The sequence below is a fragment of the Anguilla rostrata genome, chromosome 2, assembly GCF_018555375.3.
Source record: "Anguilla rostrata isolate EN2019 chromosome 2, ASM1855537v3, whole genome shotgun sequence".
NCBI classification, from domain to species: domain Eukaryota; kingdom Metazoa; phylum Chordata; class Actinopteri; order Anguilliformes; family Anguillidae; genus Anguilla; species Anguilla rostrata.
In genome coordinates, this window is record NC_057934.1 from 34,036,275 (window position 1) to 34,053,163 (window position 16,889).

The 16,889-nt window shown below is 40.1% G+C and overlaps 2 protein-coding genes across 2 annotated transcripts; one reads left to right on the forward strand and one right to left on the reverse strand.

Annotated features, from left to right (window-relative positions):
- Positions 1 to 397: 397 nt before the first annotated feature.
- ghrhr2 (growth hormone releasing hormone receptor 2) lies at positions 398 to 9,951 on the reverse strand. The gene is given in 11 exon segments (XM_064323329.1): positions 398 to 816; positions 914 to 955; positions 1,669 to 1,798; positions 2,973 to 3,064; positions 3,343 to 3,419; positions 3,838 to 3,897; positions 4,411 to 4,564; positions 4,971 to 5,103; positions 5,708 to 5,745; positions 5,747 to 5,806; positions 9,931 to 9,951. Coding segments are annotated over 11 exon segments (900 nt in total). The 3' UTR covers positions 398 to 723.
- Positions 9,952 to 10,448: 497 nt separating this feature from the next.
- zgc:163073 (uncharacterized protein LOC100037358 homolog) lies at positions 10,449 to 15,695 on the forward strand. The gene is made up of 7 exons (XM_064321757.1): positions 10,449 to 10,874; positions 13,844 to 13,871; positions 14,117 to 14,266; positions 14,775 to 14,948; positions 15,146 to 15,223; positions 15,327 to 15,362; positions 15,481 to 15,695. The coding sequence occupies exons 1-6, from the start codon at positions 10,524 to 10,526 to the stop codon at positions 15,353 to 15,355; spliced, it is 810 nt and encodes a 269-aa protein (XP_064177827.1). The 5' UTR covers positions 10,449 to 10,523; the 3' UTR covers positions 15,356 to 15,362; positions 15,481 to 15,695.
- Positions 15,696 to 16,889: the final 1,194 nt, after the last annotated feature.

A 16,889-nucleotide genomic window follows, 5' to 3' on the forward strand; every position in this document is an offset into this window, starting at 1 on the left:
TGATAATTCCGAGTAAGAATCAAAAATAATTCTTGTTTCAATTTATGTATCAAAGTTAATCACAAAGTGCATTGCAGGCAATTAGATTAAAGAGAACCTGAGTGCTGCAGAATGTAGTGTCTGAACCATTATAAAGTCATCAGTCAGTACCTCATGTATCTCACTACTGCCATCTGCTGACAATATCTAGCACTGAAACAGATGTGAGATGCACAATGTTCAGCAATGGTAGCCATGGTTAGGGTGTCTAATTTGTTATGCTTCAATATGTCCCCTGGGCCTAGAATTGAATAAATAAACATTGACAGTACAATTAAAAATTGTTTGATTCATTTTTATTCTTGACTGTCACATCGTAAACAAATAATATTTTAGCTTCTGTGAAATATTCCCTGAAAATAATAAGAAACAAGTAATGGTGAACATCACAAGCCATTGTTTAACTTCCAACCTTGTGTCGACAAGGCTGTGCGATGCTCAACTTCATGCTAGTATGTGCTAATTGCATGTGTCATCAGTACCAAGTACCAAATGTGATTTTCTAAGGGCAAGTACAATCTTGGAACAAACATCTTGTTAGTGGAAAAAAATAATAACAACATCAGCAGTCATTGAGTTTATACCGTGAATTAAATGAATGAAGATTAATTATCTTAATTAATCACACAATTGAAACAAGACAATCAGAGACTGACAAATGATGCTGTGAGCTGAGATTCCATTCTAGGCTGTGTAATCCTGGATCACCAGGTCGAAGGCATTGCTGCCACTAGTAGGCCGACATCGCCGCATTTGCTTTATCACTTCATTCTGAACCTGACAAAAAAGGTATGACCAGCTCAATATTACTCCTGTACCTGTGCCAGATGACACTAGTAGATTTAATAAAAAAATCTTAAGCAACATGTCTCACCTCCCCGTTTAAGAAGCAGTAGAGCAATGCAACAACAAACCCCTGCAATAAAACAGAAAGTATTCAATGCTTGCACATCTAATGCATATTGTTCAGTTCTCTGTGATAATAGCCAAAAACAGCCACTGTATAGAAAACTGCAAGTATGGCATTACTGGAAGGGTAATGTCAAAAAGAGAATATCTTTACACATTGTTGTTTCTGAGAGGAACTGTGACAGAAGTGTGAAAAAAATATTTACTCTTTGACTGCAGTTATGCTCCAAAGCTCTACAGCCATTTCTATGTAGGTGGCAATGGTATATTATGTACGGAGGGAAAGATATTGATCTGATCTTCCAGTACTGTGTCCCGGCTAAATATTGATCAGAGTGCTGATGAAAGCAAGGCCTGTATATGATTTATAACAGGTGATCATAGCTGCAAGTGATTCTCCTGATGAACCAATGGCTTTGTATAGAGAAGTGCAAGGACCAGGGAGTGTGGTAGGGACAATGTGCTCTCTCCGCATCTAACTCAGCTGATTAGCATTTATAAGCACCACGGGAAAACAAATTCTGGGCACAGTATGGCAGTTTACAACATGCTTGGCGCGATGTTTTGACAGAATTCGAGTAGCTGCTTAAGGCCGATAATAGCACGGTTGGCCTGACGGTATTCTGCAGGTGTGTTGTGTCCAGAATGGGCCCAGGTCTGGAGGTTTGAGGAAGCTCTGGTGTGAGCCAAGCAGCAGGGGGCAGTTCAAGAGCTCCGTACCTGGGAGGATCCCAGAACCAGCTCAAAGCAGAGCCTTGCCTCCAAGCCCATGTTCTCCGGGAAGAGCGCAAACACCGTTTAATGCACCCCAAACCGGGGGATGAGCAGCAGGGTGTATTTTGCAAGCCTCCTACACAGGGATAGGTGTAACCAAACAGACATTCAAACAAACAAGCAAACAATTAAATTAATAACCAATAGGAAAAGGGAAGGAAATAAGAAACTGTACTTATAGTTAGTTTGTGTTACCTATCATTGCTGGTGAAACATGCCAAGACCAAATAGGTCCCTTGATGACTTTCAGATTGTATGATTGGGATGAGGACATTAGCCCCTATCCTTCTGAGCCAGCATATGCTGAGAAGGAGCTATAAAAAGACAGTGACAGCACACAGTTGCTTCAGCTAGCATTGACACCTTGGTGTCTGTGGAAAATGTGAAGCCATGGTAACAGATGACTGTGAATGGGACCTGGGACAGTACTTACTGTCTAAAGTAGAATCAAAATTTTCATTGATAACCTTTCAAATATTCTGCAGTTTGCCTTCCCGGCAAACAAGCCGCCAGCTGTGTTCCTTAATTTTTATAAAGTGACTTTGAAAAAAAATAAGCCAAAAGTCACTTTGAATAAGACTGTACATTATCATTGAATACATGCCCGCTATCACAGGTTGTATGGATCTTCTGTGGGCTCAATGTGCATAGGGAAACACAGGGAAAAAAAGCACAAAATATTGTGGTTGAGTCAAACTGGTGTGTTTTGGATGCAGGTTCTGGATAGGGAATATGGATGCAGGATGTGGAAGTAAGACATCTAAGTAAACACAAATGAAAAAGACACAGAACTTGAATTAAAGTTCCCCATTAGATATCATGTTACAGCCAATGTATTTTACTATATATTAATTTGTTTAAGGAATAATACGTGTGTGAGGGGCGTACAAGATTTCACACACACCGTGAAACTTCAATGCTCAAGTTAATTCTTTCTTAGTTTATTGAATTGTCCCTGATGTATTTTAACACAAATATACACATGTACAGTACGCACACAAGCTCTTGTTACCTGCCATTGGTCAGAACATCATTGTTTGCACCAGCTGTCACTATTTCACCTTTTGAATGTCAGAGTTTGACTCGGGTCTCGGTCGTCACTTCAACGGACTTTCAAGGTGAGTTACTCTCATTCAAGCAGAAATCTACTAATATTTGTGTTTTACTTCATCCAGTGATTTTCACAAACAGGATTCTTCCCCAGGCCTGACTTAGACAGCTTCAAAAGCCTTTGAACGCTTGACGCTCACCTGTAGTGTGGATTCTCACTTCCCTCTACTACTGGCATCTTCATCTTCTGAACAATGATCCTGATGATGTTCACAAACACTACAAAGTTTACCTGGATATAAAAAAAACATTAGGTGTTATTGCTTTCCCTATAAAAAAAAAAAAACATTTCCCCCATATTTGTGTGTACACTTCAATGGATTTGCATGGATAGCATTCTCGCAAACATGACATGTCAAGTTTAGAAGCATACTTTGCTTTTAGTGGACAGTAAATTATACCAACTGCTGAGCTGAAGAGGGGAAGTACTCTATTAGACAATCGGAATAGTATGGATAGCTGGTTGGTTGTTAAGGAATTATAGTTGTATTGTAGGTTGTGAAGAAGTGCCAATCTTATAAAGATAGAGAGCGGGATGGGTGCTTTAATGATCCACCAGAGGGCGCTTTCTAGGTCGTCCCAACACCTGCCAGGAACACAGACAACAACTGTTACTATGGCAACCAGGACGCCTGTAGACAGTGGATTCTTTTCATCCTTTTTTAAAATGATGTCATTAGCTGCCGCCCTTTTCCAGGGTTATAATAATGAGACCAATCAGCGTACACTGTGAAATAAAATCAAATTTAAAAGTCTGTTTCAAAACATTAAAAAGATATAATGCATATTAAAATGGGCATTCATATGATATATCAAAAAATGAAACATATTTTTAGATAATAAACAATTCAAGGAGAAATATCCATGGGAGAAAAGAAATCATATAAGAAAATGTTTTGGCTATTATAAATTAAATTTAAAGCAGTAAGTAAAACAATGATAAACCATCCTAGATTCTCAGTTATATGCCTGATATTTGGTTTTAGAATTATGGTAATACTCATCCTGTGTTGTCATACTGAATCTTAAACACTGTCCAGATGACAATGGTTATCGAGGGAGATCCTTAAAAAAGACAGACAGACAGACAGACAGACACAATTTGAGTACGTGCGTAGTCCATTTTTATGAATAATGGACTACATCATAGATGTTCTCTGAATGCCAATATACACTGATGCATTATTTCCCTGATAAACATTGTTATTACCTAATAAATTAAATGGTATCTTTAAATACTCAATACCCTGATATTTGACTTGTCATTTGTTTTATATTCCAGAATGTTCTATGAGTTTATCCTTATTTGGTGCTCAGGTGGTACAGGGCACAAAAACACAGAAAATATAGATGAGAAATATAACAAAAATTACATTCTTTGAAATGTATGCTACAACAAATAGATACCAACCTCTCCCTCCTAATTACGTTCTCTCTTTGTCAAAACAGTAATTTGTTACCCATTACATGATTTCGCCGTCATTATGCATAGTGTGTAATGGCTAATTTGGCAGTTAATCACTCCTGTTTAGAGTCAAGCCAGTAGGCCTGGGACTCCAGGTGTGAGCTGGCCCCCACCTCAACCAATGAGGATGTACCACCAGAAGAATCTCCTGTGCTGGGTGAAGGTGAAAACCAGGAGGGTCTGCAGGTAGAGCCCCTCCACCAGCAGCCAGAAGAAGTTTGCCAGGACGCAGTACTGGAAGAGAGCCACTTCCACCTTACAGCCAACCTGGATGAAGCAGAGTGCAAAGATGGAGGCCAAACAGTGACAAAACTTGCCACTATTATTCACTATACTGAGTAAACCAACTCACCCCAAGAGCTGTTGAATGTCTTTAGACAGTATTTCATATTTCTGTTTTATATTTTAGACAATGTTTGTGCTGTTTTATACATATAATGGGGTCAGTTTAAAAAAAAGAAGTGACCATATAGGGGTATTATGAATAACTAAAACCCTTCAGTACAATCATTCCACAATAAATACCTGCCCACATTTCACATGAGAGAGTACTGAACATTAACAAAGGCAGAGTTACTACAGCACAGAGGAATCTGTGACCTGTTGTTGAGTGTGTCCCAGCATGCACCAGGGCTGACAACAAAGGCTGCTTCTCAGTGGCAATTGCTCTTACAGTAGACACAGTGCAGTGGTCGGTGCTCTCGTCAGCAAACAGCACCGCATCCTTCACGAACACTGCCCCCCCGCGCAGGATGAAGGAGGAGAACAGGTTCAGATGAATGCAGGTCCGTGTGCACAGCAGATTCCTGAAGGATCAAGAGGCTCTCTAACTGGTGCAGAGGGAATACATTCACAGAGCACAAATGGATCCAGTAGAACTGTCTAATCAAACAAAAATAATGATTTGCTCACGAACCGAAAAAGCCTTCAGCTCTGAAAACTAACCTGCTTCCAGGGACTTTTCATCCCTGGAGACCTGTTCCATTGTCTTCTTTGATTGGAGATGTATGGGAAGCCATCATTGTTGCCTTTTAAACTGGCATTTAATTTACGGGGGGAAAGCAATGCTAAAGACCTACACAGCCATAACACGGAGATTGCCAAATTACAAATGGTAACTAAAAACAAGGAATGTGATACTTCATAAGATAAACATATTTTATGAAGTATTCCTCTATTTTAAATGTTCGTTGTGGTCCTGTTACGTCCCTGCGGAGTCCTCCGCAACGGGGGGAAGGCCCACGCTAGCAAATGTGCTCTCCAATACCAGCTGAGCTGTGCAGCAACTGTGAGGTAGAGCTGCACAGCTGCCGCAGCTGCCGCAGATCACAGGGACGTGATTTATTTCTTCAGCTAGTTTAGTCATTATTTAGTTAGAATTTAGAACAGAACAACAGTACAGCACTTCACCTGAAGGTGCAAAAAACCAGCAGAGCGGCGATCAGGGAAGGACAGAGACACTCCATATCCGACGGCATACATCAGCTTCACTCTAGCAAAGTATCTTTGCTTCAAGCAAAATATAGACGTTTGGGTTCAAATCTGAGTACACCAAGTGTGGTGTTTAACTGCATTTATAATGATAAGAAAAGTTTCACGTTTAACAGAGACAAATATAATATTAAACAGGAATAATAATACCACAAAACAAAATAAAAAGAGCTGTGGATAGGTCAGTTTGATGACTGTTCTAGACAGGGAGACCGACTTCTTCAACCTGATGTTTGTAATGCTTTATTTATGAGACATAAACCAACTATCAGCTGAGACCTGAGGGACACCTTTACAGCTTCTCGCAGTGTTCTGGATGTTTCCCTGTCTTTGACAGGGAATACGCGGTGGATTCGTAAAGCATAAATAAGCAGCAGTGTTCCACATACACGAACACCAGTACTGCCTTCTTCTTCACCCGAGAGTGTTTAAATGAGTTTTCCGTCGCTGTAACAGTAGGTGTTCTGATGCTCAATTCACAGATGGTTAGGTACATCTTTATGTTAAGACAGCCTGAAGAAAATGCCAATGTAAGAATATTTTGTTGTTGTTGTTGTTGTTGTTTTCTACATATGCAGCCCCAAGGCTCTGTCTCTCTCATCCATCTATCTACATTCCCAGAGGACAGGCTGAACCAGAACAGGTATACAACTTTCTCCAGAGCAGCAGTAACACAGCAGTAACAGTACACAATCACACATTTAAAGGTTGAATGCACTTACATTTTAGACAAGATATGCAAATTACTTTTGTGAATTCCAAAAATAGTAGGCGCAGTATTGTCCTGGATGCACAAATCAAATGTGCATTAAATGAGGAGGAATTCTCTATCAGGCCAAGCACACCATCGTAAGCATGAAAACTAAACTGCTCTTTGAAAGAATTCCGCTCTAACTTCAGTTTGACTGCATCATTCACTCAATTCAGTTTCAGGAATAGAATATGGATAAGGACCTGGAAATTATTCGTTTTAATACCCAATGGGCACAATGTAGCCTGGGGAAAATACAGAAAAGACATCTGTGTAAGGTCACCATTAAAAATAAAGTACTATAATCCCTAAATACAAAAAAATACAAAAAAACACACAATTCAAAACTGTCAAAAGAATGCAGTTGTTTTGCATATCCAGATATTTGCTGGCATTTGTTAAAAAAACATGGTGCTAGTCCACTCTGAGCTTTTCAGTGGAAGCATATCTTTTCTCAGACAAACACGATTATACCTGCTTCTGGTTTTTGAGGTGAGTTTCAGCAGAGCCCAGCAGAGGGCAAAGCAGACCTCTGTGTTTAAGGACTATAGTGCACACGTTGCAGTGGTCTGTCTGTTTAAGGACTACAGTGCACACGCTCACTGCAATGGTCTGTCTGTTTAAGGACTACAGTGCACACACTGCAATGGTCTGTCTGTTTAAGGACTACAGTGCACACACTGCAATGGTCTGTCTGTTTAAAGACTACAGTGCACACGCTCACTGCAATGGTCTGTCTGTTTAAAGACTACAGTGCACACGTTCACTGCAATGGTCTGTCTGTTTAAGGACTACAGTGCACACACTGCAATGGTCTGTCTGTTTAAAGACTAAAGTGCACACGCTCACTGCAACAGTGTGTGTGTTTAAGGACTACAGTACACACGCTCACTGCAACGGTGTGTGTGTTTAAGGACTACAGTACACACGCTCACTGCAACGGTGTGTGTGTTTAAGGACTACAGTACACACGCTCACTGCAATGGTGTGTGTGTTTAAGGACTACAGTACGCACATTGCAGTGGTCTGTCTGTTTAAGGACTACAGTACACACGCTCACTACAACGGTGTCTGTGTTTAAGGACTACAGTACACACGCTCACTGCAATGGTGTGTGTGTTTAAGGACTACAGTACACACGTTGCAGTGGTCTGTCTGTTTAAGGACTACAGTGCACATACTGTAATAATGTGTCTGTTTGAGGATTACAATGCAAACACTCACTGTAGCAGCTTGTCTGTTTGAGGCATTGTCTTAGGTGAGCAAGGATTCACATTTTTGGTGTGTTTAAATTAAGTTTATCGTGAAGAAACGTAAATTTAATATGCTGTAAGAATAAAATGTAAGCTCAAAATACAAGTGCAGTGAAAAAGTATTTCCTGATTTCCTCCATTATTGCATTAGTCCACTGAATGGTTTCACATCATTAAACAAAATGTAATATTCAACATTTTCATCAAAATGTAATCTGAGACATCGCTGTGGAGGAATTTAGGACACTCTTCTTTGAAGAACTGCTAAAATTCAGACAAATTAGTAGGTTTTCTGCATGAACTGCTGGGTTTCAGGCCTTGTCACAGCATCTCTATTGGGTTCAACTTTGACTAGGCCACTTCAAAACTTTTTTGACGTTCAGATGTGTACTTGTTTTTATGTTTTGTATCAATGTCTTGCTGCATAACCAAATTACGCTTCAGCTTCAGCTCACAGACAGCTGACTGGACATTCTCCTTAAGACTTTTCTGGCACAAAGAAGAATTTATGATTCCTTCAATAATGGCAAGCATCCAGGTCCTCAGGCAGCAAAGCATCTCTAAATCACACTGCCACCACCAAGACTGTTGGTATGATGTTTGCACTGTGAAATTGTATATTTGCTTTATGCCAGACATAATGGGGCCCATGTTATCCAAAAACATATTCTTTTGGCTCATCTGTTCTTACAACATTATAGAAAAAAGGTTTGGGGATAATCCAGGTGTTTTTTGAAAATAAGAGCATTGATATTTCTCTTTGTTAACAGTGGTTTCCCCCTTGCTACACTCCCATGAATCTCATTTTTGCTCTGTCTCTTTCTTATTGTGGAGTCATAAAAACATACTTTAGCTGAGGCTAAAGAGAGGTCTGCAGTTCTTTGGATATTCTTCCGGGATCTTTTGTGACTTCCTGGATGAGTTGTCGCTGTGCTCTAGGAGAAATGTTGGCAGGCCGGGCACTCCTGGGAAGATTCACCCCTGTTCAGTGTTTTCCATTTGGAGATAATGGCTCTCACTGTCATTCAGTGGAGTCCCAGAGCCTTAGAAATGACTTTGTAACCCTTAACAGAATGATATATTTCTAGAACTTTTTCCTGGAATTACCTTTTGTTTGTGGCATAGGGTGCTTATAGAAACTTTGTGGTAACTACTTCACTCTGATGGTCATGATATGAGTGAGGTTTAAATGAATGAAATAATAATTTAAAGAATGCTTTTTGAATTTACTCAGCTTACCCTTACATGTCTACTAGTACATTATGTCTAAAGATCTGAAACCATTCAGTGTGATGAAAATGCAATTATAAGAAGGGGGGCAAATCATTTTTCATGACACTGTATATAATATGACATTTAGTTTTTACTGCATCAAATGGTGCTTTTGTTATTTTTTTAGTTTACTGAGTAAAGTTTTATGTTGGTAAGTACTAAATTGTAACATGACATGAAAGAACATTGCCAAGAGAGACAGCAGTGGCCAGCAATAGAAGCTTCTGGTAATTGCTGGAATGAAAAAGCAGTGACTGCTGTACATTATATAAGCTGGACTATTTTCCAGGCCGGTGTTGAGAGTTATCTTCACACCCCCGCCCAGTTCACCCCCCAGAGGAGCAGCGGGAATGTAAAGGCTGGGCCAGCAGGTGGCCAGCGGGCTCTGACTAGACCACACGGTCAAAGACATGGAATGTGGCCTGTCCCCTGGGTGTTTAAGTGTTTAAGCATTAGAAGCTAGGGGTCCCGCAAACATGAAGCAAACGAAGCACTCAAAGTTCACAGTTGCCTTTAGTGAGAACCATGACTGTGTGCAGTCCCAAAATATTTTCCTAAACTATAGTATGGCAGTAGTACAGTATAGTAAGTCATATCTTGGGTTTGAATTATTCAGATTTGATATGTTACCCCATTTGTAAAGACACTTTGTCATGATTGAAATTCCTATATAATTCTGAAAAAGGAGAAAGGAGTACGTGCTTTCTCGGTTTCAGCAAAATTGGACTCTAGCCTCTTTTCTCCTCCCTCGCAGTTAGCACTCCTTGGGTGACGATGATTTGGCACATGCCCGCATTTCTCAGGTCCAACCGCAGTGATGCTACGTGTTCTGCTATGAGTTCAAGAAGAAGGAGGACATACTGTACCTTCTGACTCATGGGAGCCATGGCTGGCTAAGTAAAGAAATGGCAAAAAGATTCTGTTTCTTAGGCGTGCATATCAAGAGGCATGGAATTAACATTTCAACAGAAGTGCTTAAAAAAAGACAGGACACAACCTCCACCCCCGTCGCCGACAATCCTCCCCCATCCGCTCCATCGCATCCCTTGTGTATTGCCTGTGCTTCTGTACAAGAGCAATGCATACTTTTGTAAGCCCCTACTCACTCAGGCACTGTTTGCAATCGATTTCAGCCTGAGAAAAATAACTGCTTTTTCGGTATCCCCTCATATAGAGAACAGGGTGGGCAGAGGCAGGATAATAGGGTGAGCGGAACGTGATTAGACGACAATAGGCCCCCCATTTCTGAGGTGGGAATTTTTGGGGTTCAGCTTTCTCTCCTTTTATAGTATGCTGGGGTGGCTCTGATGGGGTGGGCCCCTGCCCTCGCCCCTCGCCTCTCTGAAGTGCGAGATAGGGGTTGGGTATATAAATCCACGAGACTGACCTCAGCCCTTTGTTCCTGGCAGCGGATTCCATTGTGTCAGTTCTTCTCTTCCGTGCTCCCAAAGGCTGAGCCATGGCCCCCAAAAAGCCTGAGGCGAAGAAGGAGGCTCCTGCTCCGGCTCCGGCTGCAGCACCGGCCCCGGCACCGTCACCGGCACCGTCACCAGCACCGCCACAGTCACCAGCACCACCAAAGTCACCGGCACCGCCACAGTCACCAGCACCACCAAAGTCACCGGCACCGGCACCAGGACCGTCACTGGCTCTTGCCCCAGAGGCAGCACCAGCGGCAGAACCAGCACCGGCGGCAGCGGCAGCGCCCGCTGCAGAACCAGCACCAGCACCAGCAACAGCGCCAGCACCAGCACCAGCACCGGCCCCCGAGCCCCCTAAGGAGCCCGTAACCGCAACCAAGATCATCTCGGTGAGTGTCCCTGCATGGGGTAGATCTGCACACCATCAGCCTGCGCGTGAGTCTGTACTCCTGCATGTCCTGAGGCAATCGAGGGCCATCATCACCATCTGGCACACCGTGTGCAGCTCTATTTCAGGAGAAGCTGTGCTTACACTCTGTGTCATTGTGTTTGGGCTACAGTAGCAGCGGCATTACAAAGGCTGCACTGTCTGTGCAGAAGGAAATGAGTTTGAGACAGCCGGATTACTGCGGTTGGCTCTCTCAAGTTTTCCCAGCATCAGCTGAACAAACAAGATTCCAAATGTCAGCCTGAGTGTGCAGTTAACTTGGGATTATGCCACAATAATCACTTGGTAGTGGGGCTTGGGAAATCTGACCTCAAACTCATTGTTGAATTCTAAAAGATGATCTATGATGTTGATGTTGTTGCCACTGCTTGTTTTGTACTCTTCATTTTATAATTGAATGACTTTTTTGTGATGGGAGAACCTTAAACATGTCATCTAAATCTACTAAAATCCAAACTTCCAATAGGTGTTTGTCGGTTGATCCATCAGTAAAGATAATTAAGTTATATTGCAAAAATTATCATAATTTCATCACAGTTATTCAAGAATCACTCCTATTCAAATTAGCTTACAAAGGTGTGCACATTGAAACTACATTAATATGTATTACTCGGTCTGAATAGTTACCCAGCTCCTGCAACTCTCAAATTTGGGTTTGGGATAGGGAGTGAGGAGAGTGTTGTTATTCTACAAACAAGATTGTTTGTTTGTTCGATTATTCACACATATCAAGTTAAAAAATACCAAAATATACAACAGTAAAACATATAACATACTAAAAAACACAAAAAACATACAATAGCAAACATATTAATAAAAATATGTGGCTGTAGAGCAAAAAAAGCTGAAAGACTTATCAAGCAGCTCCCCTCATTATGATATACATGATTGTTACCTATGTAAAGGCAAATAACACAGCAAGGCAACATGCAGCAACCCAAGCAAAATCTATTCATAAGACAGTTATTCACAATTTCAGTACATGTACCCTAACACAATTTTTAACGTAGATAAAGCAATAATAGTGGATGATGTGAGTTAGCAATTTAGGACTTCTTAATATATTTTTTGAAAAGTATAAGTTTGGCTAAATTCCAGATCTGAGAAATTTTGAATTGAGCATTTCATGTTCTTGAACAATCAAGGACACTGACTATTTCTTGAGGGATTATTACGAATGCAGTTTGATGTGTTGAAATACTTGTTAAAGACAGAAGGCAGTGACATGATGAAGGTGCCACGAATAAACTGAACAATCTGCAGTTTGTTTATTTGGTATACATTGAGAATGGAAGTTTATAAAAACAAGTGGCATGCTGGGATGGCGTAAGTGCAGATGGAAGCTCCGAGCAGCCAACCAACCAGATTACTGCCTTATTAGCAGGTCTTTGAGTGCAGCTTTACATTCCCATTGTTCTTAAATTAGCTTCCATCTTACCACCAGGACTGACAGACGGAGATATGGTTTCTCGTTAATCCCCGTGAGCAGCGAGTAATATTCTTAGACCAAGATATATGTATAGGAATGCGGTGTAACTGCTGTCCAGATCTGACCTTGACAATCCACCGCTCTTCATCAACACCAAAGGTTGACGTAGTGGTAACTTGTAAGAGCTTGTTCCCCACTCAACCTTCAAAGCTGAGTTAATGCATATATACTGAACAATAGAGAATGACGGCAAGGTCTCTTTGAAGCTAGAAGCTAATAGTAAAAATACAAGTCACATCAAGGAAAGGCACCATTTACACAGTGCTTCTGAACTTTTTCTAGCTAGAAAATCATGTGCTGATAAAAAACATTTTAAATACAGCAATTAATTTACCTGCAAAAAAAGGGATGAGTAGAATGTCCTTTAATGTATCTAAGGAAGTAATGTTACTGGTTAGTAATGGTTCCTGATTTATTAGCTATAATATTATTTGAAAAAAGAGAGTGACATTTACACTACTTTTTCAGTCTTAGGAGGCTGCATATCTGTTTAGATATTCCTTCAATACACACAAAATATTTTTTCAGGAAAGCATGATAACGTCACTGGTCACCTCTGATGGTAGGATTATCTTTACATGTTGTCTTCTGCAGAGTAAAAATTTTAATATACGACACCACAATTTATGTAAAAATCTGAATACCTGAATCTAGATTTTCTAGGACAAAAATAAACAATAAGGTGAATATCTTCAAAATGCAAACATGGCAAACATTTGTGAATGGTTTTAATATGTAGTCCCATATCCTAATTCAACACCAGAAATATTAAAGAAAAACATATTCAATGGGCAGTATCTTAAAACGCTGTGCTTTTATGCAAAAAAAAAACAAAAAACATTTTCCTACTGAACGCATAAGAGAAAGTTTACAGAAATGATAAACTACTGTGTAATGACGCCCTACCACAGAAGCAGAAATATAGCATATCTTACATATTTACTTTTGCCACTCCTGGTACAATTTGTCAATCATCAGTGGTGTTAGTTTGCATGCAAAGACTTTCAGGCCCTTGGATGTGTCTGCAGGGAGGGCCAATCTGTGCACACCTCCCTCTATACAGATTGCCGTGTTTGGCTAATGCTGAATCACTTTAATTACTAAATACTGACACAAAAAAACACAGACTAACACTGAACGTACAGGTATCTTCACTACTTCGTGGACTGAATTGAATTTGAGCTTTCTCGACCAACTTTGATGGGTTGTTGATAAGGTGCCAAATAAAATGGCACTCATTTCACATTCATTTCAATAATGTTGAAAGCTCCCTTGAAGACATATCCCCGTTTGAGATATCAAAACTGTCACCTATCAGTACATTACCTATATCTTTTCTATGACTTTGTTTTGTTTGATTAATGCTTGAGTGATGAAAAGAATTGCTGCTATCATGACTAGGGTCTCTGTATCTCTTCCAGAGTGATTTCAATGCAGACCAGATTGATGGTAAGCAAAGCGATAACTTTGCCATTAAATGATAAGTTATGCTACTCTTTCAATGTTTAGTTTAAAGATTTTCATAACCTTAGAACTAACACATAGACGATTCAAAATGGGATTTGCCATTTTATAAACCAGCTTTAAAGACAAATTATGATATGCCATGGGATTATTTTAGCATGTATTATGCTTGTTGACAAGTGCAGTGACTTGTGTGCCTCTCACCTGTATGCCATACCATTTCCACACAGAGTTCAAGGAGGCCTTCCAGCTGTTTGACAGGACCCCTAATGGCGAGATGAAAATCAGCTACGCCCAGTGCGGGGACGTCATGAGGGCCCTCGGACAGAATCCCACCAACGCAGAGGTCCTGAGTGTGCTGGGGAAACCGAAACCTGAAGGTCAGTTTGAAATCACGCTGGGATTGGGTGGCATGATCTGAGGACACACAAATTACATATTCACGCTGGGAGTTCAGTCAAGACACCAGGAATCATCCCAAAGAAGGGTGTTTTTTTGTATTTTGTCCTTTGATTTGCTACTTCTTTTTTATTTATTTATTTATTTAATCCTTATTTTCTCACAAGAATGCTCTGACAATCTATCTCTTACATTTCTTGGTCTCAAAGGCAAACAGAAAAACCAAATCACTTTTAGAGTATATTGCCTTTGTAAATTAACTTTAAAAATAACGTAACTTGACTCTCTCAAATTACTATGTACAAAAGGGTTAGGTTCAAAGTCAATCTGTTTACACAGGAATTTCAAGATAGTGACAATGTACCATCATCTGATTCAAATAAGCATCACTTTATACTCATGCTACTTAGGTTAAACTGACTGACAGTTGGATATCAGGTCCTGGCGCTCAAAAATCTGTGCATTCTCCCTTTCTCTGCTCTTACACAGACATGAACAGTAAGCTGATCGACTTTGAGACCTTCCTCCCCATGTTTCAACAAATCACTAAGGCCAAGGACCGGGGAACCTTCGAGGACTTTGTTGAGGGGCTGCGCGTCTTCGACAAGGAGGGCAACGGCACCGTCATGGGAGCCGAGTTGCGCCACGTTCTTGCCACACTGGGTGAGACCTTCCTTCTCCTGGCTGGGACGCCAAAAGTCTGAAGAAATTCTGAAAAAACTGATAAAGCTTAAAGAGAGCAAATTAGAGAGGAACTTACAATATAAAAGATGAATTCCCACACAAAATTAATTTGAGAGTGAAGTCCAGCCCATGTCTTCCTGGCTAGACAACTAAAAGACCTGTTTTTGTCCTGGCAGGTGAGAAAATGTCTGAGGGAGAAGTGGAACAGCTTCTCAATGGACAGGAGGACACCAATGGCTGCATCAACTATGAAGGTGAGCCAATCAGATCCCATTTCCAATTCTGTTAATTAATTATTATTAATCATAAAACTTGCATATACCAATATAAATCCCTTTTTTCCTGCTTATTTTCTAGCTTTTGTCAAACACATTATGGCTGGTTGAACAGCAAGTAAGTCAACCCTCTAATGTTCTATTTTCACGTTTCCATAAACATACAGCACCATGTTCTTCGTATTTTAAATTTCAATCCTTGTTGTGACACATAATCCTCATGTTGTTGGTATCAGGATGCAACGGTTCCTATGACACAATCTCCTTGGAACAGTGTCTGACAGTCTCAAGACCCATGACCATCTGCACTGAAGCCCCAACAAGCACAGCCCTGTGTTCTTCCCCACCTTTGTGCCACAGTATGGGCTCCTCCACTCTCTCATCTGCTCTTTTTTAACTGTTGTTTTGTAGTTTCGCTGGCTGAAATAAAACTTCAATTTCAGTTTTACAATAGTTTCCTTGTTCTTCCCTGTCATTTGGTCCCATGATTACTTTTCATTAGAATAGAGGAGAAATAGTTAGCTGACAGATGAAATGGGAAGTTTTTCTCTTTAAGGTTGTTATGGCCATAAGAAAGAAAGACATATACATGTATTCTCATCAGAAAGCCAACAGATTTTCCTCCACGAAACTAAAAAAATTTGAGATTGGAGGATGCACCTAAATGTATGCTTTCACTGTGACCCTGGGTTCCATAGCACAAAGAGGCAGATACAGTATATGCCAGTACATGCCATGGCCTACTTTCAGGGTTAAAAAACAAGAAACAGAAGATAAACAGGCTACGTGAGGGATATATATGAATCTGAATACCCTGTTTGGAAATGCACAGCTAAAGTGATCTATTCAGGTATTTGTCCTGTCTCAAAGGTGACAAATGATATTTGAATTTTTATATGTATTCATTGATAAGTCATGGATGTTTTAGTTGCTGCATTTCCTAAAAATTTCATACATTTACTAAATGTTGAACGCCACTAAACACATCACACACACACAGCTTACATATTTATTTTGTCTGAAATATATTCTTTTTGGATAGTACATTTAGTATTTAGTCCTGTTATTTCAAACATGATAAAAACAAGAAAAAAATTTCTTTAAAAGAAGTCATTAAATCTGAGAGAAAAAATGTATATTATCATATACAAACAGGTTATTATATGCCACATATTATTATGCTGCATCTTTCAGAAAGCCGACCAAGAAAAAAAGTTAAGAGGTCCTGCTTGCAGCTTGTTTGATTATGAAGTAATGCAAGTAACCATTCTAATAAATAATTCACATTAAAATTTATGTAACTTCACTTTAAAATCTACGAATGTTTGAATTGTGAACAACCCCTCATTTCCCAGAGCTGCTTGCTCCCACAGCACCTGCACTGTCCAATGCTACCAGGCGTATCACCTTGCTCTTTGGGCCTACATGTTAACATACGCCTCTTAGCATTTTTGTTTTACATTTCTTAAAACATGTGTTTCAACCAAACTGGTTTTTCTTTGGAAGCAACTGCTTAAGTTTGAAATGGACAGAATGGTGAATTGTGAGAACATAATGTGAACGACCAACTGTCTCCTTTAGGCAAGGATTACGGGTTTAATGGAGAATATTGAGATATCCACAATGTTACAAAAGATTAGATCTG

Excerpts from the sequence above, each read along its gene's own strand:
- zgc:163073 (XM_064321757.1), top strand. The coding sequence starts at position 10,524 with ATGGCCCCCAAAAAGCCTGAGGCGAAGAAGGAGGCTCCTGCTCCGGCT. Across the intron at positions 10,875-13,843 it reads CCGCAACCAAGATCATCTCG|AGTGATTTCAATGCAGACCA; the intron begins GTGAGTGTCCCT and ends TATCTCTTCCAG. Across the intron at positions 14,949-15,145 it reads CCACGTTCTTGCCACACTGG|GTGAGAAAATGTCTGAGGGA; the intron begins GTGAGACCTTCC and ends TTGTCCTGGCAG.